Genomic DNA, 22,726 nt, shown 5'->3' on the forward strand with positions numbered 1-22,726 from the left:
CTTTGATACAGTCTCCTTTGTGGTTGTTTTGCCAGTGTGAAGGTCAGTTTAGCTGGCCTGTGAGCTTCGGCATTCTAGCTGACTCCTGTTGTTACAGGCACACTGGGGATAAAGACACGTGTGCCGCCTTGAGTCTGACTTTCCATGGGTGCTGCGGATTGAACTTGGGCCGGCAGGCTTGTGAGTCAACTCTTTTTAATCACTGAGTCATCTCCTTAAGCTCCTCAGGAAGTTGTGTTTTTGTTTTTTTTTTATTAAAGTTCATGTACACATGGAAACAATATATACTCTCCTACAGCAAAGTTGATGTAAACCCCAGGCCAGACAGATAGTGAAGTGAGTGCCTTAAATACTAAAGCATTTTATAGAAATGAAATATTGGGTGGAAATTGTATATGTGCCTGTGAGGGTCTGGTTGAGCAGTTTAAGGTAACATTGTCTCAGTAGAATGCATAGAGCATTAAACAGACATGTGAATCCCCGCTTGTTATGAGGTGTCTACAGCATGGAGTGATTAATAAAACCACATTCCTTTAATTGGATTTTTAAAAATGTGTCTAAGGGGCTGGAGAAATGGCTTAATGTTCAAGGCACTTGCCTGCAAAGCCAAAGGACCCAGATGCACAAGGGGGCACATGTATCTGGAATTTCTTTGCAGTGGCTTGAGGCCTGGTGTGCCCATTCTCTCTCTCTCTGTCTCTCTCTCTCTCTCTGCCTATTTCTGTCTTGCTTTCTCAAGTAAATAAAGAAAATTGTTTTTTTTTTAATGTGTGTAATAAAAAAAGAATAACCTGGGAAAATACATAACAATTTATGAACATTGATTATATCTGAGTGGTTAAATTAAGGGTAATTTATCTTTGGTTCTAAATACTTTCCTTGATTTTTATAATATAATGAGTAAAACCAGGAACATATTACACTTTCACTGGGGTTGCAGTGATAATTGGTAGCGTAATAACATGCCAAGATATGTCTGAAGACATTATGGTATTCTGAGGGGTCCACTGTTCTCATCATTGTACCTAACCCAATGGCCTCTGTATTTGCTTCTGTCTTATATTGAGCATTCTAAGAATATATACAATATATACATTCTATTGGCTATTTTACTCATTGGCCATGACCAAATGCGTGACAAGAAGCTGCCTAAGGAAGGAGGAGGGTTTAGGTCAGCTTACAGTTCCAGGCATACCGCCCATTGGTTATACTGCACCTGTAGTCAGGAAGCAGCAGGTGTGCAGGAAGTGTGGCTGGGCTATAAAACCACAAGCCCCCCCCCCCCACCCGTGACCCACTTCCCCCATCAAGGCTCCACCTTCTAAAGGCTTCATAACCTTCTCAAATAGCACCACCAGCTGGCGATCAAGTGTTCAAACACATGAGTCTATGGGGGACATTTCACAGTCAAACCACAACACTAACTTTTCTATTTATTTGTCATAGCAATCCTTCTACCCTTTTTCTTTCATTTAAAAAATTTTTTTGAAGCCAGCCATGGTGGTGCACACCTTTAATCCCAGCATTCCAGAGGCAGAGGTAGGAGGATCACTGAGTTCAAGACCACCCTGAGACACATAAGGAATTCAAGATCAGCCTAGGCTACAGTGAGACCCTATCTTGAAAAGAAAAATGTTTTTTGAAAAAAAATTTTTTTATTTGCATGCAGAGAGAGAGAAAGAGGCAAAGAGAGAGAGAGAGAGAATGGGAGAACCAGGGCCTCCAGCCCTACAAACAGACTCTAGATGCATGTGTCCCTTGTGCATCTGTCTCTATGAGGGTACTGGGGAATTGAACTTGGGTTATTAGGTTCTGCAGGCAAGCACCTTAACCATTGAGCAATCTCTCTAGCCCCTATTCTTTTTCTTTGTAGTATATGTCACTTTTTAATGCTAAACATCTTATTCTCTGTGGAATAGGAGGTATTTGTCTGATTGCTATGGTGCCTAGCTCCTTAGCGCTCAGGAAATGTTTAGTGTGTGAATGCGATGCACGAACAACTTGGTGACATGATAGCGGGATTCTTATTTTACAGTGAGGACTGTAGGAGAGGCTAAAGTTTGTCCAAAGCCACATAGGTACAAGAAGAACTATGCCTCCAGGTCTCTGGCACTCCGGAGCTGTGTTCTGAACTGCTCTCTCACATCAGTTCCAGCCCCCCAGGAGTCAACCCAGAGAGCCGGTGAGATAGGCTGTGAGAGCCTGCAGGGACCTTCCCTCTGACTGCTGAGCTGGAAGACTTGCACGCTGTGAGGCAGGCTCTAGCTGCCGCAGCATCACCAAGACAGACAGAAGCAAGAGGAACCAGGCCTCACAATCACACTGAGCATTCACTGAGCGAAGAGAATGGTCATTTTAGAAATGGTCTCTTTTTATCTTTCCTTTTTCCAGTGCAGGAGATTGAACATGGAGCCTCAGGCACACTAAGGAAACATTTTACCACTGAGTTAGAGCCCTGGGACAGGGTATCTTGTTTTTCCTTCTTCTTTGATATAGGGTCTCACTCTAGCCCAGGCTGACCTGGAACTCACTCTGTAGCCCCCAGATGGCCTCGAACTCATGATAATCCTCCCACCTCTGCCTCCCAAGTGCTGAGATTAAAGGTATGTCACCACACCTGACCAGGGTATCTTATTTTTTTATTTGTTATTTTTTGGTTTTCTGAGGTAGGGCCTCACTCTAGCCCAGGCTAGATGTAGTCTCAGGGTGGTCTCGAACTCACGGCTATCCTCCTACCTTTGCCTCCCAAGTGCTAGGATTAAAGGCATGCACCACCACACCCGGCCAGGGTATCTTTTTTAAAGCCATCTTTAAGAAACAAACTGTGATTTTGAGAAAGTTGGATTGGAAAGATAGGAGGAACTCTCTACAAAAATAAAATGGATTTTTTTTTTAGGGGAGCCCATCATTGACGCAGAAAGAATGAACCTGGACCAGAAAACCCATGAACAGCATCAGTAATATTGACCATGCTCACCAAACAACTTCCCACACTCCAGCAACTGCCCATTTGAACAGACAGTATCTCCGCTGGGTGTGCATGTGTGAGGTAAGCAGCCCGAGGCAGTGTGTAGCCCAACACCAGATCAGCTGAGTGACAGAAAAGCTGGCCCTATACGGCCATAATCCCACCCCCATCCTCCACCCCTCCGTGAACACGAATACACACACAGCCAGACACACTTACGCGCACATGAATTGTACACACACTCTCATGACCACACATCCAAACACTGCCGAGGCCTTGCGTAGCCAGAAGCTTCTCTGCGGCATCACTAGTCCAGCCTCTTTGTGACTGCAAACCCGTGCAGGTGGAGTGACAGGGCCCCTTCCTTCAAGCATGCCTTATTTCTCCAGCTTCGCTGTTGCTGCCTGTCAGAAGTGGCAAGCTGGCTCTGTTCAGCACAAAATCAACCTGGAAACAACAGCAGTTCTGCCCAAGGCTGGTCCTAAAGCAACTAGGTGGCCTTGAAGCAGAAAGCAAGCAATGCCACAGGGTCCCTAAGCAGCACTGAGGACACAGCGAACACCCTTCTTCCTTCCCACTTACAGGAGGCCTTTCTCTGCAGGAGCTGACACCTGTGAAAGGGCCAGCCCTGGGGGCCCTCAGGAAACTTCTTGTGTAATGTTCAGAAACACAATCTACCAACACCTGAAAAGCAGGTCATCTACACCTCACACCTGTTACTTGTTGCCAACTTGTAAGATAACCTAAATTCCTTTCTTGGCCTTCAGGCCATTATGAACCTGTCCCCAGCTGCTCTGCTCCTACCGCTTCCTGTACTCCCTCCACTGCAAGGCTTAGTCCCCCTTCGAGAGAGAGAGAGAGCGTGGGCATACCAGGGTGTCTACCCATGACAAGAGAATTCCAGATGCATGTGCCACCCTCTGAATCTGGCTTATTTGGATTCTAAGGAACTGAACCTGGGTACTTAGGCTTAACAGGAAAGAGCCTTGACTGTTAAGCCATCTCTCCAGCCCATAAATATTTTATTTTTATTTATTTATTTATTAGAGTAAGAGAGAAAATGGGCACACCATGGGCTCTAATCACTGCACACGAACTCCAGATGCATGCACCACCTTAGGCATCTGGCTTATATGTATTCTGGAGAGTAGAACCTGGGTCCTTTGGCTTCCCAGGCAAGCACCTGAACTGCTAAGCCATCTCTCCAGCCCTCTTTTTAAAAATATTTTATTCATTGACTTGTTTTATAGAGAGAGAATGGGCACACCAGGGCCTCCAGGCACTGCAAACGAACTTCCTATGCATGTGCCACCTTGTATATCTGCCTTATTTGGGTACTAGAGAATCAAAGCTGAGTCCTTAGGCTTTGCAAGCAAGTGCTTTAACCACTAAGCCATCTCTCCAGCCCTAATGCAAGACACTTTCTATTGCTTTGTCATGAAGTACTCTTCCTGTACAGATATCCATGTGGCTAGCATTCTCACTTCATTCAGTCCTTCATTCAAATATTATCTAATCAGAAATACCGTCCCACCATATCCAAGACATATAGCATCCTTTACTTACTTTTATGCTGTATTCTCCTACCCTGACTGATTTTATTTGTGTGCATAGTTTCTACTCCCAACTGACCCATTATGCACATGTTTATTGCCCATCTTCCCCCTCTAGAGGGCAGGATCCTTGGATGTGAGCACATCACCTGAGTTAATGACTTCCCTCTCCCAGGCTTCAGTCAAGACCAGCCCATGGTGGGCATGCTGATTCTCCATCCTCTTATGACTGCATCTACTCCCCCGCCCCGCCACTGAATTATAAAATCTCCTAATAATATTTTGGCTCTAGAAGGGCATCACCTCTCTTTGAAGTCTTTCAAGAAGTAAAATCCTCCATAGCTTCGGGGCAGCTCTACACAAAGTCTAAGAGCACACTTGGGCTGAGAATGGATTTTCAATCACTTGCTAGTCCTCTAGAAAATCACTAAAAGGAAAGTGCTCATGGGATTCTTAAACTCTTCTGAAGGTAATGGCCAAATTCATCTTGGGGGACAGGAATGTCCTTTGCTTTGAAGAATTGCTTTAATGCATCTTTTAGTTCTGCAAAGAGACCCAGAGCTTGTGCAAGTTAAAAGAGGCAGAGATAAGAAGGGCCAATTCTGCTCCCAGACCAGTACACACACACACACACACACACACACACACACACACACACACACACACACGCCTACTCTAGTCAGAGAGATTTTTATGTTTTGATATTTGCTAGTTCCACTGTTTGATCTCAACAACCCCAATGAGCAAGAGCTAGAAGCACACAAGAATAGTCAACTAAAAAGAGGCTAGTCTGCTCCATATGATATCAAAATGGGGCTGATGATGACATGAGAAGGTCCCGTATTATCCCTAAAGCTGTGTTAACTGCTAGTAACGCCAGCCTGGCACACGTGCTGCCATAGGAGCACCATGTCCATGTTTGGATAACACCAACTAAATGGGCCTAGGAACAAATAAGGATTGGCGATGCAATGGATAAGAGATTAAGGAAGAGAAATTTGAAAGCAGGAAGTCAGAGGAAAATGTAATCATCTACATGAGCTCAAATACTTGGGATAGGTGATAGAATTTCCTGCAATCAATATTACCTCTGTATTTGCATAGGAAAGGAAAGGGTGCCCTCAAAGCATGGAAGACTTAGCACCTCTTGGGTTACCCTGAGTCACATGATAGTGGGAGTTTCTGTTATCAAAGTTCTAGACTTCATTTAACCACAGAAACCCCCTATCAAATCAGTTGCTATATGGAACCCAACGTGTTAAAAATGTGAAAATTGAGTCATCCTGATGAGATGGGATAAAAGTTTGCATTCCTGTTCACTTGGCCTTCTCACTAGAACCATGTTGGTTTCTGGGGCCCTCTTTAGAATACTTCCTAGTAAGCAAGCAACAATTGTGAACCATGGACCTAGAACTAAAGAAGCAATCTGCTTCTTGATATTTCAGCTCATCATTCTGCCAAACTGCTCACTCACTCTGTGCTAAGCAGTGCGCCTCTTCTTGACGCTTCTATGGTGGGGTGGGCTCCTGCACGCGACCAAAAGCCTCCTCAATTTCTACCTACCCAGGGGACTTTTACCCATAGGAAGAAATGAAAACAGAGCTAATTCCTTCCTTGTTACAGTCCTTCAAACCTTGGAAGACTTCTTATACTTTTCCCTAAGTTGTGTTTTGTCCACATCAGACATTCTTTCTCCTTACCCTTTTCTCAAACTATTCTTAAGTCCATTGGTATTTGGGAATCAGATATTGGTAGCATCAGTTGGGAAAGCAAACTCAACACAAAATGACATTCGTTTAAGATAAGTCGGGGCATGTAGAAGGGGGGACACAGCTGCATGCACTCTTAAGGGTAGCGGGAAAAAATGAGAAGTGTTTGTGACTGTAAACACAGCTCAAATATGGCTTGCCTTCTGAGCCTTACCAAGGAGCTGGAAATCGAGTCCAACTTCATGCAGTTCAGAGGTGTGCTTGGCAACACTCCATGGCCCCAGCAGTCACCAAACCAGGGCCACAAAGGGGATCACTCAGCAGCAGAGCACTTAGCTATGACTGGCCGTGTTTTTGAAAAGCCCTGTTGTGGCTTGGCTCAGTACTACCGGAGCTTAAGTGCCCAGCTCAGGTACACTTCCACATCAGAGCCACTGGCCACTGGACAGTGCCATGGGCACCAGGACCTGAAAATAAGTCACAATCTATAAGCGCAGATCCGCCAGTTGTTTCACTGGCCTGTCAGCGTCGTTTTGTGAAAATCCTTTGCACTTGCTTTTGGTGGATGCTAGGAAGGAGGGTCGGGGAGATGGATTTCAAAGGTTAGTTCTCATCACATGGCCAGTGACTCACCACCATCCCCATGCCCGTCCCCACAACAGACAAGATTTGAACTTCTGGGTACCAAGGCTTCACACACACAGTGGGGGTGGTTTAAAGCCTGGAGACAACACACATACTGCACAACTCAACAGTGGGCAGATGAGGAAGCTTCGACCAGGACACCCACCCCTGCTGCTGGGTTTTCTTCTCAACGCCTGTGCTCCAGCCCTTGCCAGCTGTCCTGTGGTTATGAGTGCTTGGAGCCTGAAGGCTCTCTCAGCCACTGAGCGTAGTTGATTCGCACGTAACTGAGGCTTAAGGGACGTGAAGAGACTTCAGTACAGACCCCTGGAAACTAAGAGGCTTTCAACTTGAGTGTCGCTGTCTCACCTTTAAAGCATCAGTGCTGGTCTACAAGGGTGGAGTGATGAAGTACAATGTAAAATTAACAAGTGAAAACTTCCACAAAGCTGTGAAAAAGGAAAAAGAAAGAAGCACTCTGGTTTTATGTACGTGAAGTCTTTTGTTCCTGCAAATAGAATGATACGAATTCTTCTGAATTTTCAAAGTGCCCTCTGGGTAACCTTCCAGCCACTGAAGTTAGTTAAATGCCCGCCTCTGGCATATTTCAGTGGAACCCTCAGATCAAGTGGTTCCAGCTCATTGCCCACAAGGATAATAACTCGTTGGCAGAACAAGAGCTTCATTGGCATCCCTCCTTCCATCTTTCTTTCTGCACTTCAAGTGTTCCTTCTAGAATGACTGTCCACATGAATAGGAAGACCTAAGTCTTGCATCTACTTTTGCAAGAACCCAAAGTGAGACAAATGTTTAAATCCTTGTGGTTTTTACTGGTGTGTTTTTAAACTGCATTACAATACCAACGGGGGGTGGGAGGTGGGGGGAAGGGAGGTAATATAATGAGCAGGGTGGCTTGTCATTCACAACCCAAGGTGAAGCCTTGAAAAGTAGAAATCACATTCTCCACAGAGCAGCAGTTACTCCTTCAGCATCACACAAAGCCCATCTTGGGCCAGGCATGGTGGCACACGCCTTTAATCCCAGCACTCAGGAGGTAGTGGTAGGAGGAGCACAGTGAGTTCGAGGCCACCTGAGACTCCATAGTGGATTTCAGGTCAGCCTGGACTAGAGTATGACCCTACCTCAGAAAAAAAAAAGCCCATCTTTCCAATAGCTGCTCTAATTTCAAGACAAGGTAGTGAAGGAAGTTACAGATCTAGACTTGATTTTGTAGCTATTAAACATATTTTAGAATATATCCAAAAAGTAGGATGTTATTTCTCAATTCAAGAAAACAACAAGGGGCTGGAGAGATGGCAGATAGGAGCACTGCTGCTTAAGCATGAGGATCTGAGTCTGATCCCCAGCAGCCATGTATAAAGCCAGGTATTGGGGTGGAGGTGGAGGCAGAAGGATGACTGGGACTCCTTGATCAGTCAGCCTAACCAAAAACCATAGACTTCTCCTTCGGTGAAAGACTGTGTCTTGGCAGAAGGGTGATAGAGAAGAACCCATGACATGTTCCTCTGACCTCTGCATGCATCTGCACACACATGGGCATATGCCACATGCACCAAAGAAGAAAACTGAAATTTTAATATTAAAAGATACCCTTAACTATGATCAAAGCATTTACATTATAGAGAACAAAAGCAATTATCTCAATGTGCTTTCTAGATTTGTCTAAATTTTGAGAACTTTCAATGTGATATATAGAAAAACCAATCAGACTTTTTAGTAAAAAAGAGAGACCTGGCTTCAGGTACCTGACTTTATAGTCAACTATATGGTTCTGTGGAAGATGAAAATCAACAGTAGCACCACCCACTGAAGTGCGCTGGGTATTTTCTTTGCACCATGCCCTGGTCCAGAGGGGCAGACTGGTAAGTCACTGTAAATAACTTCATACAGCATGTTTTGTTTTATAAGATGCTCACCATTTATTTAACAAAATGGACATTTTTTGATGGCTACTGCTTTTCTACATTTAAAACTTCAGGGAACAAGACTTACATCCTACAGTGTACATAATTACAAAAGAGCTCATTGTAAATTCAGGTGAGATAACACACTTTCTCTAAAAGATTAGGATTCATCATCCTGTCGTGAAATGAGGTGACGTTTCCATGTGGAAGACATCCGTGTCTTCGTCAACACAGACGTATCACTAGTACGACTTTGTGCTCACTCTGACTCAGCTACCAGAGGGTTTGTTTGACCAGTAAAACAGATGGAAGTCTACGTCTCTAGTTTGGTTCCCGGGTCTCCTGAAAGTCCTTTGACTCTAGGAAAGACTCCGCACGTGTGCAGGGAAGGGTGGAGCTGCTCTCCCGTCTTCACTCACACGCGGCTCTGCAGGTCAAGGCGCTCTCGGCGGGTCCCTCCCGTGCAGAGTGTGGAGCACCTGTGTGGGACTCAAGAGAAAGACCCACCCCTACTCCCCAGAATTTGGGTCTTGCTCTTGGCAAATTCCGAAAGGCAAGGATCACTTGTGCCTTACGGAGTCTGGGGGCTCTATGCCCAGATGCAGGGTGCATTTGCCAGGCTTCTCCAGGGCAAAGGCAGGGTGAACAGCCTCACTGAACCTGTGCCTCACGATGAAGAGTAACTGTCCACTCTCAGCATTGATAAACAGAAGTCTCTGGTTGTTGTAGTCCAGCAGAATGCCCACTCTGGCTGGACGCTCCGTCACCTGTACATCACTCACTATGCCACTGTAGAAAAATGTGTATCTGTAATGAAACAGAATGGGAAAATTAAACACACACACACACACACACACACACACACTTTAGAAATCTTGAAGAATTTGATAAGGAAAATTGGAAATAACCAATGTCTTAGTTAACTTTACGACATTCGTAATATAATAACATAACATAACAACATAACAAACAACATCATAACATAACAGTTCACAACATTGAGTTGTGGTAACATTGCCCCAAATTCTTAGCCAGAGTCCTCCTAGATGCTAAACAATGCACAGCTCATCCTAATACAGCAGGATTTTTAATAATTCTGCTCCTCTCATATTAAGAGGCGGTCCCAGAATAACCAACATATGCCTCCCTTGTGATTTTTCTCAACATTCTAATTCTTTCCCAGCTGCCCACATGCCTTAACTACCACATTCACAGTGTGTCATTCTTTTGAAAAGAACTCCTTTGCGGCTGCCATGTATTTTTAAAGGTACTGCAGGCCTGCCTTCCATACAATGTATTAATTTTACAGTTTTTAAAGATTCATGGGACGCTTACATAAAGGCCTTTATGAAGTTTAAATGTTGTCATTACTTTTTCTAATTTGGTCCCCTGCCCCAAGTCAACTTCCCTTTTCATCTTATCAATGACTTCAGCAGCCAGAGGTTGCCTTTGATGCCCTCCTCAAGTCAAGTAACTTCAATTCTGTGGGCAAATTTGTATAGCTGGTACTTCCCTAGGCACCCTGGGGGATGTGAAGGACTACAAGAACCCTCTGGAAACCCATACTCTACAGAGCAGACAGGAAGCCAAGAAAACATTACTGACTGAAACAGGACTAGAGCTGAGAATCTGTGTAAGGCATAGATTGCTGAAGTGCTTGCAATGCTTACTCAACACTTTGAAGGCACCGGTTTGGGTTGTGAGGAGATAGATAAGAGAGAGAGGGAGAAAAATCTTGATCACTGGCCCGAAAAGGCTTATTGCTCTGTGCGAGAACAATGAGAGGAGGAAGGAAACAGAATTTTGAGGTCTTCTTCTGCCAATCTTAGGAACTGAGGCCTTGAAAGGTAGCCTGGGAGGTGGGAAGACGACGGCAAAAGGTAGGCTGTGTGGTGGGTGGCAAAGTGACTCCAGACCCTTTACAGCCTGACGATCTGGGGAAGTGGTCAGGCAGTGGACGCCAAGCACCATTAGACCTTGTTAGGCCTGCCTAAAGGCCCACAAGCTCAAGGCAGGTGTTCAGGGCTGGCAAGCTGGCAGCCTCACTGCAGGGAAAGCTAAAGAGAGAGATGACAGATGGGGAGGTCTGGGCCTGGAGGGCAGACGAGCCTTTCAGCAAGGGCGCAGGTAGGACGGTTGTGGTAAAACTGGCAAAGGATGTGAGAACACCAGGAACAGTTTGGCAAAGTTAGAAGTAACCAGGAAGAGAGCCAGTGGATTCTCCTGAGACCAGCTTCATGCCCCTTCCAACTGCGACACCTAAACCAGCCAGGCGTGGTGGTGCACGCCTTTAGTCCCAGCACTCAGAGTTAGGAGGATCACTATGAGTTCAAGGCCAGCATGGGAATACAGAGTGAGTTTCAGGTCAGCCTGGGCTAGAGTGAGACTTTACCTCAAAATAAATAAATAAATAAATAAATAAATAAAATTACTAACCTACAGCAAACATAGATGGCTTTGCTGCAGCCACTCTCCCAGAATCCTAGAAGTTTCAGGTGGTCTATGTGGAGGCATGGAAGCATGAGATAAAGGCACTCAAGACTGGCATCTGGGGGCCAGAGAGATGGCTTAGCAGTTAAAGACCTTGTCTGTAAAGCCAAAGGACCCAGGTTCAATTCCCCAGGACCTATGTAAGCCAGATACACAAGAGGGCACATGTGTCTGGAGTTTGTTTATAGCTGCTGAAGGCCCTGGTGTGCTCATTCTCTCCCTTTCTCTCTCACCCCCTCTCTCTATGCCTCTCAAAATAAATAAAAATTAAAAATTAGGGCTGGAGAGATGGCTTAACAGTTAAGGCATTGCCTGCAAAGCCAAAAGATCCTGGTTCAATTCCCCAGGACCCATGTAAGCCAGATGCACAAGGTGGCACATGCATCTGGAGCTCATTTGCAGTGGCTGGAAGGCCTGGCACGCCCATGCTCACTCTCTCACTCCCTCTCTCTCTCTCTTTCTCTTTCTCTTTCTCTCTCTCTCCCTCTTTCCCTCTCTCAAATAAATAAATAAAAATAAAATATTTTTTAAAAAATAAAAATTGAAAAAACGATTGGCATCTGTGCTGTGACCACATACTTTTCCTTCCAGAATCCTATCCTAGGCCTGAAAGAACCAAGGACCAAAGTTTCCAGTTGAACTGGTCACAAAATAGACAATTCTGTTCTCTACAAAACAGCTTGAAGAAATGTGTTATTGGAGATTGGTCTTTGGCCAGAGTTCTTAAGTGTCCAAGCATCTAGAGATATGCTGATGAAATCCATGGCTCGTTTGGGCTCAGCATCTGTCAATCATAAAATCCAGCTCTGAACAGTTCCTAACTCTAGGCAGAGGCTGAGTCCCCAAGCATTGCGTAGCACTGAATATCAATTAATCAAAATTGCTCTGACTTGATGAAACGTGACTTTAAATAGCACTTGAAGATGGCATCCTTATGAACCATCTCAGAGAATCAAACTGTCAAGTAGAACGCAAGGAGAAATGTGCAGCCAAAGATATGCAAAATCCCAATCTGTGGGCCTTTTCTGGGAACTTGCAAGCACCACAGCTTCCTTGTTAAAGACTTGCATTTGAAGACTGCCTTCCATCTGTATGACTCATTCCAGTGTCAAAGTTCTTCCCTGTAGCTGATTTCATGTGATCCTCACAATACTAAAGGTGGCAGGCCAGGTCTCCACTCAGCCCAGCACTGGTCTATGTTAGTGATCTTCAAACCAAAGCCCGCTGAGATAGATGCATAAGGTATGCTCAAAGGGTTCACCAATCAGTCCCGTGCTCTTTCCACCAGACCATACACTGAGGTCACGACATGAGCTCCCTGGCACTAGCGTAAGCCAGTGGGTTTTCACATCAACCAACCAAACGACATGCAAGACACAAGCCAGGGGTCGGCAAACTTCAGGAACAGTTACTTGCTTGGGCATTTGACAGAGGCTACTGAGTCTGTATGATCTGCCATTTTAAGGCAAAAGTAGCCACAGACAATATATAAACAATGATCATAACTGTGTTTCAATAAAACTTTATCTACAAGGGTAGGCACGGAGTCAGATTTGGCTTAAGGGCAGTAGTTTCTGCCCTCTGATACAGACCAATGCCAGGGAGAGAGCTGGGGACCCACTTCTCCTTCAGACCTTGATTTCTTCTCTGTGGTGGGCCTCTAAACACCACCCCTGTGTCTCTCTACCATGGGATGAGTTTGAAAGAGAGAGTGGCACACGTAGCCCAACACCCCCACCTCTTGGTCACAGCTAGATGAGGCGACACACAACCGTCTCTGCCTCTCCAGAGACCAAACCTGCTTTGCAAGACTCTGGGTTAATGGGTAAGAATGCCTAATAACATGGTTCAGTTGAAGAAACCATCCTTTCCTCAGGTGTGAGCCACATTCTCTGACACCAGCTTTCTCAGCAATGACAGTAATAGTTTAACCGCCATGTGCAGTCGATGCTTGCTGTCGCAGTTAGCTTGGAATTTGGGCGTGCACATGGGATGCTCCTTATTAAGTCCCTCACAGACCTGTGGCTAGACATCTGTAGATGATGTCTGGTTTCAGTCAGGAGAGGCAGGGCTCCAGCTTACCTCTGCGGCTCAGAGCAGTGCATGTACCATGACGTCTCCCCCTGCCCCAGGGCCCCAGCCCTCACAGCCGAGCTGGAGCAGATACCCAGTCGATACGCTGGGCACTCTGTTACTGTGGTTTCCCAGTAATGTTGGCCACAGGCAGGCAGCTCCTCGCCCAGCACAGAGGGGATTCTGCAAGTGAAAGATCAGAGTTAGCTTACCACAGGAATCAGTCACCCTTAGCTTACGAGCATCCATGTTTGCAAGCCTGCATGCCGAAACTTCAGAAGCCGTGAGAGACTGGCTAACAACATAATCTGTTCATTGTGCTTCTAACCCTTTCTAGATTGCCCCACAATCCCCAAACTCCCAACATGCATTTGGCATATGTCCACTATCTCATTGTATGAACATATGTTAGAATGTTTCTTAAAGGGGCTGGGAACCAATAAATAACTGGAGGGATGACAGGAAGGAAAGTAAGTGGCACACAGTCTACTTTGAAAGAGATGGGGGAAACATAACAGGTAGGGGAGGAACCTGACTTGCAAGGTTTTCTTCTTCCAACATTCACAAAACAAAGAGCTTTCAAAATGCTTTTTGTTTGCTTTGGATTTTTGGATTTTGAGACATGGGCTCTCTTTACTTCTGTGATCCCCCTGCTTCTGCCTCCCGAGTGCTGATGTTACAGGTTGGGCCATGATGCTGAGGCTCTACAACCCTTTTCTAATGGCTTCCTGTACCTGCTGACCCTCCCAGGTATAGCGGCCCCGTGACGTGCAGATCTCAAAGGGTGAGACAGCGGCGAGGCCGAGACACAGAGCAGGACTGGCCAGGTCTCGCTAGAGGCCCATGTAGAGCTTGGGCTTCTGTGACTTCGCAACTAGGGAAGTGGCCCTGGCAGGTGGAAGGCCTTTTTTTTTTTTTTTTTTTTCTGCCTCGTCTGAGCTCTTTTTTACAAGAGGCACAGTGAGGTGAACCCAAGCACTTTCAGCTGCCCACAGGTGGCCTTTGCACGCACTGCTCGGCTCTGCTTGGAGATGGCTGGGACGGCAAGGAGGCATCTTTACTTCCAGCAGTGTCCCTGGTCCATCAGCACCCTCTCCCTCTCTCTGCCAGATGAGGGGGTGATAGATGCAGGGCACGAACGTCACTTGTGCAGGTCTTTCCCCCGCAAACTCATTTCAGAGAAGTGATGAGGCCTCGCTCCCTGGAGCAAAACCAGGCTGTCTGATGATTATGAGCTAATTTGTGCATTAATAATAAATAAACACAATTCCATGGAGTACATTTCAGTTTCCATCAGTTATTATGTAGGGACTCTTGCCAAACCCCAGTCTTGTTCTTTCTTTAGTTTTTTTTATTTTTTATTTTTTGAGATATTAAAAAAAGAGAGACAGAGAAGTCCAATCTATTTCTTAATTCTTTTTAAAATATTTATTTTCTGAATCCACTCATGGCTATATTTTTAGCACCTACAATATTCCAGGCCCCAGGCTATACTCTGTGGAATCACAGACCATGCGAAAGGGCCGCCGCCCTGTGTTTGCTCATGATTGAGCGACTGGCAGATGACTCCATGGTTATTAGTCCTTTCCCACAAACTCAGACTGGAATACCAGAGCCCAGAGAAGGTTTGGTCATTTGCAGAAGCAAATAACAGTTATGCTGAGCTGTGAGCCGGTGAGGAGCCAGGACAGGAAGACAGCTGCACGTCTCCAGGGCTGGCTGCATGCTTCACTGCGAGCCCCGCCGTGCTGACACCTACTTCTCCTGTGTTTCCAAAGCTTTGCCACACTTTCTCCCATTTGGTGTGTCAACCCTCAAGATAACTAGGAGGAAGTACAGGCACGTGGCAGGGCAGTTTCCATGTCCTCTGGGACTTTTGGTTCTGTTTGTTTTGGGTTTTGGAGGTAGGGTCTCACTGCAGCTCTGGCTGACCTGTACGTTATTCTGTAGCCTTGAACTCATGGAAATTCTCCTCCCTCCACCTCCAGAGTGTGAGGCATGAGCCACCAGACCCAGCTGCTGCTGGTGATTCTGTTTTATTTTATTTTATTTCTGAGGTAGGGTCTCACTCTAGCTCAGTCTGACCTGGAATTCACTCTGTAGTCTCAGGGTGGCCTCGAACTCACGGTGATCCTCCTACCTCTGCCTCCCAAGTGCTGGGATTAAACGCATGTGCCACCACACTGGGCAAGGTGATTTTCTTTTTAACTGATTTTTTTCATGCTAATTTTTTGTGAGAAAAACCATGGGGCAAGGTTCTGTGGCCAGAACCAATAATTCAAGGAACTATCCTTCTCTTTGATTCCTATTCAAATGGTTGATAACTGGTTTGCTATTGAAAATAATAGTCATTACTGGAGCCTGTTTTTCACTGAACCAGAGATAATACCTTCAAGCATCCAGTGTTTTAATCAAAACCATCTGTGCTTATATATTCCCCATAAAAATATTGACACTTGGAGCCGGGCGTGGTGGTGCACACCCTTAATCCCAGCATTGGGAGGCAGAGGTAGGAGGATCACTATGAGTTCGAAGCCACCCTGAGACTACATAGTGAATTCTAGGTCAGCCTGGACTACAGTGAAACCCTACTTTAAAAAAAAATATTGACACTTGCTCCAAGTTATGAGCTCTCTGGCTACTTCCCCTCAGGATGAACCGAGCATGCTGTGCACACATTTCTAGTCACGCACATCAGGAAAGGACTCAGGGGAGGCTGCATGGAGCGCCAGCCCGCAGCGCTCTCTTATTTCTACTTACTCAGTGAGCCGTCTCCTCTCGACGAAGCTGATCACCGTCCCATTCGAGGAAATCTGCAGAGCAGGGTGAGCCGTTTCTCTCAACAAGAGAAATCTAGTTCCTATGGCAGGTCAGAAAATAGGATGAAAGCCTTACCACTAGGCCAACAGCTAGGCCAGGACCCACATTCACACCCTAGGCTTCAAAACTCCCTCCTCAGCACTGGCTGACCCACAGCTGAAGCTTTTCTTCCTGAGAAGGCTTAGTGGACGACCATTCTGGTCACTCCTACCCGTGCTGCATGTCCCCTGTGCCAGAGAGCTCATTGGCAAAATATGTTCCTTAGGCCAGCAGCCTCCAATCCCCTAAGTACGCAGGACTTCAGCCCCACCCCAGAACACTAACTCCACATCTATACTCTAACAAGAGCTTCAGAAGCTGAGTGCACATTAAAACAGGGGAGGAGGTGCATTAGCTGTCTACAGAAGAGGTCCTGATGATGGAAGATATAGGCACCACATTGGGACTGTGGGGAAAAGCATTCCTGGACAGAAGCCCTCACATCTTGTCACACAAGTCAGCTGGCCCTTACAGGCTGGGCAAATGACTTAATGCGTCTCTGGATCTAGGATAAGGAAGCATAACGACCACCCTCCTAGTCCGCTGCCTCCCATGATAATTGCAAAGAGCAAACACTTTGTGCTGGTGTCATCTGGGTGATTTCCCAAAAATGCTATTGAACAGTTTTATCAGTTCCTTGTATTATTTTTTCATTCTCTCATTCACTTATTCCCTCATAAAACAAATATTAATTAGCACAGGATAGAATTATCAGAAAAGCAATACTGGAAACTTGTTCGCAGAATCATAGAATTGGACTATCTTTATCAGACACACACACACACCTCTACAAATTACAGTGCCTTGTTAGTGAAACACAAGTCAGTAGGGAAGATTTCTCAAACCACAAATGTTCAAGCCTGCCTGCAAACCAATTAAGCCCACTGCTCTGGGGTGAGGCCAGAGCATCTGTATTTTTAAGCACCCTGACTGATGGCTAATGGCAGGAAAGTTTGAGAGCCTCTGAACAAGAAAAAGAAAAGAAACATCTTGATCTTGGGGCTGTATGATAAAAACCAAGCTCTAATGGCAGGAGGGCCCTTTAGGAAGTTGTCCCCTAAAAGGGCTCTGGGCAGTAAAAGACAAGGAGTGAAACGGCGTGTTCTGGACAGAGGAGCTCTACCTCTGGTGGAGATGAGGGCAGCTTCGCTCTGTTCACTCGTCCCAAATGTGTTGATGGCTCTCACGTAGAAAAAGTAATTGTCATTGGGTTGAAGGTTAACTTTCAGCTGAAGTCCTTTAATTCCAGAGAAAGATCTAAATACAAAGGGAAAATAATTTTAAATATAATGCCATGTGCCAAATGACTCATATTTCAATTTTGTAGGGAACAAACATCTTTTATTCAGAACAAATAACTTGTTTTCTTCCCATTTTATTTAGCAAGACAGATTCTGAAAAATGGCCATTATCCACGTGACTACTTTATCTAGTCATTTCTAATGTCAGCTTTTGTCCAGCATGTCCTTTCCAGAATTCTCTTTAGGACAGAGCCAGACACCTTTTTATTTTTAAATTTTCTTTCAGAAAAGAAAAAGAAGAAACAACAGTAGTAATCTTGTGTTTAAAGAATGCAAAGAACACGTTATTTTCTTTAGTAGATTTGGATATTTGAACTGGATTTCCCAGGAAACAATGTCACTCCTGTATTAACGATTCTACAAGGCTGACTGATCAGAACTTCTGTGATTATGGACAGCTAGGACATTACAGGTTTGGAGTTAAGTTCTTTTGGGCTCTCGTTAGCCCTCTTAATAGCCATTTATTGCCCACCTCTGTCTCTGTGCTAACATACTTATGACTACAGGTTGAATCTGTTTTGGATGGACAAATACACCCCTAGCTTCCACCAATCCAAAGGCTAAAAAAGCCATTAGACAGCATCTGAGGCCCGTGCCAGAGCATTCACTACTTTGCTGTAACCTGCCTACCTTATGTCCCACCAATGTATTTTGTGACTTTCATTGTTCTGTTACTATAAAAACTTCATAAGACCACTGCCACATTGGAATATGGTATTTGACATAATCTACATCTGTGCTTCTGGGCCCTGGTTACTCATACTGGGTTCAGAATAAACTCTCTCTTATTCCCTTTGCTCTGTGGGCTACAACAGATGAGGGGACACTTTGGGATTAAGTTGATGTCCAATCTATTTTCAGTACTAGAAACTTGAGTCATCTCATTAATAGACCCAAGTTGTCAAAACCTTCAGGTGAGCCATGATGTTGAACCTGATCACCATGCCAACGCCACCAAAGTTAATAAAAATGGCAGCTCTTTCAAGCCACATTAATCCTGTTAAGAGGATTGGATTACCCCTCTCCAAAAGTCCTCAACATTACTATGCTAATGCACCCATTTATATGGAAAGGAAAGTGCTGGTGGTGGTGTCTAATGGGCACTGCTTGACAAGTGTGCAATATCCCAACCATTTAAACACAGGTGGGCTTGCTGGGTTTGAAGATGGAGCTGTCTGGACCTGTGCATATATATATATATATATATATATATGTACATATATATATATATATTTATATGAATATGTAATTTATTTGCAAGAAAGAGGGAGAGAGAGAATGGGCAAGCCAGGGCACCCAGCCACTGCAAACAACTCCAGACACATGTGCCACCTTGTGTATCTGGCTTATGTGGGCCCTGGGGAATCAAACCTGGGTCCTCTGGCTTTGCAGGCAAGCACCTTAACTGCTAAGCCATCCCTCCAGCCCTCTTTTCTCATTCTCTTTGCTCTGCTTCATATCATGGCCTAGACTACAGCATGGATACAAATACCCAGGCGTCTTTCCTGCAACTTCGGTTTTCAGAGGCGTGGAGAGGTTGCCATTGTTCCTGTGGCTGCCTGAGAAGCTGTGCCCGCCTGAGAAGCTGTGCCCTGCTTTGGGAAGATGTGTGCTGGACAGAGGTCACTGAAAACAATCACATGGACCTTCCTGCTTGTTCTCGGGAGGGGTCTTCATAGCTTACTTGTTGTTCACGAATGTACTACAATAGCTTAGGACGAGAGTCTTTCCCTTTCTCAGGATATTCCTACATGCATTGTAACTCTCAATGGCTGAATCAGAAAACTCACTGACTCACGAAAACAGATTAATGTAGTTATTTTGTTTTGTTTTGTTTTCCAGGGCTGGGAGTTGTACTCTGTGAAGCAAAGTCTCTCTATGTAGCTTGGGCTGACCTCACACTCACTACATAGCCCAGGCTGGCCCAGACTTAATTATCCTCCTGCTACCTGTTCCTGAGTACCTTAAAGATAGTCATGTGGCACCTAGAATTTCCTAAAATCAAAAAAACAAAATCTATGCATAATAACAAATTTGCAGCTGGTGTGGGGGTGCACGGCTTTCATCTTAGTGTTCAGAAGGCTGCAGTAGGAAGATCTATGAGTTTGTGGCCAAGCTGGGATGACAGAATTCTAGGCTAGCTGAGGCTAGAGTGAGACCCTACCTAACCAAACACACAAGCAATAAAATAATAACAGATTTGCCCCTACCCCTTATCTGAGTACACTAAAAACATAGGTCCTAGTGAGACCCTACCTAACCAACCAAACAAACAATAAAATAATAACAGATTTGCCCCTACCCCTTATCTGAGTGCACTAAAAACATAGTTCCTCAGCAGGGTGGAGGAGGGGCGCGTGCTGGCCCTGCATTTCTGCTGTTTAGCAGGTGCCCGGGAAAGGTCAGTGCAGAATCCTCAGATGATATAGGTTGTTATTTCGGGAGCACTATATTTAGATGTGCTGAGGATGGAGGGGTAAAATTGAGCCACATGACCACTGACAAACAGCTCTGCTGTCATTAATTAGTGAAACACCATGTTCTATGACTAAGGATGTAATTCCCATCTAATATCTAGAATGTTATTCCTGGGTAGATGTCTTGCTTATCTTATTTAAGTTGACAAGTAAAGAAATGTTTTAAATAAACACTAATTATAATTAGTAATAAAATTCTTGTCTCAGTAAGCACATGCAGCATGAACTGAATTTCACACTTCATTGACTCATTAAATAAATATTTATTGATCTCTTATCATGTTCCAGGCTCTGTCACCAGGAAGGTTGAGGGGGGAGTGACAAGGGTAGATGAGGAAATTTTAGCTCTAGAGACTAGACATAATACATTGGCCCCATTTAATAGGATGTGGTTCTTCAGACACTTGCTCTTAGAAGTCTATCAAGGAGAAGCTTCCATATATAATTAATTCCAGGCTGCTTCCTTACTCAGGTGAAGGATAAAGGACAACATGGCACTGAAATCAAAATATAGGATCAGGGGCTGTAGAGATGGCTCAGTAGTTAAGGTGCTTGCCTGCAAAGTCTAATGACCTGAGTTTGATTCCCCATGTAAAACCAGATGCACAAAGAGGTCTGTATATCTGGAGTTTGTTTGCAGCAGCTAGATGCCCTGGTGTGTCTATTCTCTCTCTCTCTCTCTCTCTCTCTCTCTCTCTCTCTCTCTCTCCTTGCAGATAAATTTAAAAGATTTTTTTTAAATATAGGATCAGATACTGGTCTCAGCACGTGAAGCAGGCTGTACAGCTTAAATGGACCCATGCAACGCCTTCACTGAGTCTGTAAGATAAAAGTGCCAAGTATGAAAAACAGAAGTAATATGAAATGTGGTGGTATTCTATTGTCCACAAAGTGCCATCTTTTGTGGCATGTATATGTGTGTGCAGTGCACATGTGTATATGTGTGCTAGTGCATACGTATGTAGGTGTGCCTGTACATGTGTGCTTGTGCATATGGAAGCCATAGGTTGAGGATGGATGTCTTCCTCAATCACTCTCCACCTTGTATTTGGACACAGGGTCCCTCACTGAACCCAGGGCTCACCAAGTCAGCCAGACTGCGAGCCTCAAGGAACCTCTTATCTTCACCGCCCCAGCCCTGGGATCACAGAAGTCCGCCACCACACCCAGCTCCTTATATGGGTGCTGGGGATCTGAACTCAGTCCTCATGCTTGCAGAGCTGAGGGACTGTCTCCCCAGCCCCACAAATGGCCACCTTATGCTCAAGCATCAAGACATTGCTCAGGGTGTGGTGGCTCATGCCTTTAATCCCAGCACTTGGGAGGCAGAGATAGGAAGACATCTGTGAGTTTGAGGCCAGCCTAAGACTACATAGAGAATTCCAGGCCAGCCTGGGCTAGAGTGAGACCATACCTCAACAAACCAAAAAAAATTAAAAATAAAAAAAAATAAAAAGACATAGCTCAGACTCAAATGATGCCCAGTCATGTCAACTGACCCTGTCTGACTCTACTTAGATGTCACCAAAGCTTGCATATCAACTGTACCTGTTTTTAGCCAAATGAAAACAAAAATTTCTGGAGTTTGCAATCTGAGGAGGGACTCCTTTCCTCCATTACAACTTTCTTACCTCAAAAGCAAAAGCTTGTCATAGCTGCAACTGAACCCATGTGACTGATCATGAGCCTGACCTAGTTTACAGAACAATTTAGGTTCACACAGAACACCCAGACTGAGGTAAGTGACGCATTAGCAGATGAAAGCACAAGTGTGGTTGCTTCTTAGTTAGGAAAGGTTGTTGGCCAAGCATGGTGGCACATACCTGGAATCTCAGCACTCGGCGGGCTAATGCTCAAAAGGTGGAGAATGCAATCATGGGATTATGGTTAGCAGTCTAGAGCCAACAGTAAGACTGAAAAACACAGTGCACATCATTCACATGGTGTTACTTGGGGTCTTAAGTGTGAGTGCCTCCCTATGAATGGGAAGAGATGGCTTTATGTGAGGACACCCCAGAGAGGCGAGGAAGAGCAGCACCTTGAAGCCCCGACACACTGGCAGATGGCTGACTGGGTGGCTGGTGGAGTGCAGGAAGAGCTTATCTAGCTGTGCCTAGGAAGCATCAGCAGGACTCTGACTCACTCTCTTGCCAGCCGTAGGACAAAGGACATTTTTAAAGCATAGGAATGACTTAGAAGAGACCCACTGTCTCCTCAGAAGGACCACAGGTCTCTACAGGACACTGGTCTCCTTCTTTGTTGTGTCAGAGGACATATGAGTGGAAGCCAGCAGAAGCTGATGGCTGCTCAACATAAGAAAGCTATTTCTATGGGCTAGAGAGATGGCTCAGCAGTTAAGGACTCTGCCTGCAAAACCTAATGTCCCAAGTTTGGCTCCTCAGGACCCACGTAAAGCCAGATGCAGAAAGTGGCACAAGCATCTGGAGTTCCTTTGCAGTGGCTAGAGATCCTGGTGCGCCCATTCTCTCTGTCTCTTTCTTGTTCCTCTCTCTATCTGTCTCTCTCTCTGCTTGCAAATAAATAATATAAAATATTTAAAAAAGAAAGGAAGATGCTCCTAGCCCGAATCTTTTCAACCTTTAGTTCTTCCTGGGAGTGACTAGGGATTTGGAAACAACTAGCCAGGGATAACAGAGCAAGTAGGAACTGAGAAGGAGCCTGTAGGAAGTAAGAAGTCAGCAGGGACAACATGCTCATGGAGAGAATTACTAAAAGCATTCTCATTA

The 22,726-nt window shown here is 45.1% G+C and overlaps 1 protein-coding gene across 1 annotated transcript in view; it reads right to left on the reverse strand.

Annotated features, from left to right (window-relative positions):
* Positions 1-8,792: 8,792 nt before the first annotated feature.
* Cmya5 (cardiomyopathy associated 5) overlaps positions 8,793-22,726 on the reverse strand; it is a 106,700-nt gene continuing 92,766 nt past the window's right edge. The window contains exons 10-13 of the mRNA XM_045133397.1: positions 17,325-17,458; positions 16,103-16,202; positions 13,352-13,525; positions 8,793-9,586 (exon numbers count right to left, since the gene is read on the reverse strand). Of these exons, the coding sequence (XP_044989332.1) occupies positions 9,340-9,586; positions 13,352-13,525; positions 16,103-16,202; positions 17,325-17,458 (655 nt within the window). The 3' untranslated portion in view covers positions 8,793-9,339. The remainder of the gene's footprint in view (positions 9,587-13,351; positions 13,526-16,102; positions 16,203-17,324; positions 17,459-22,726) is intronic.

Source organism: Jaculus jaculus, chromosome 14 (genome assembly GCF_020740685.1).
Source record: "Jaculus jaculus isolate mJacJac1 chromosome 14, mJacJac1.mat.Y.cur, whole genome shotgun sequence".
NCBI classification, from domain to species: domain Eukaryota; kingdom Metazoa; phylum Chordata; class Mammalia; order Rodentia; family Dipodidae; genus Jaculus; species Jaculus jaculus.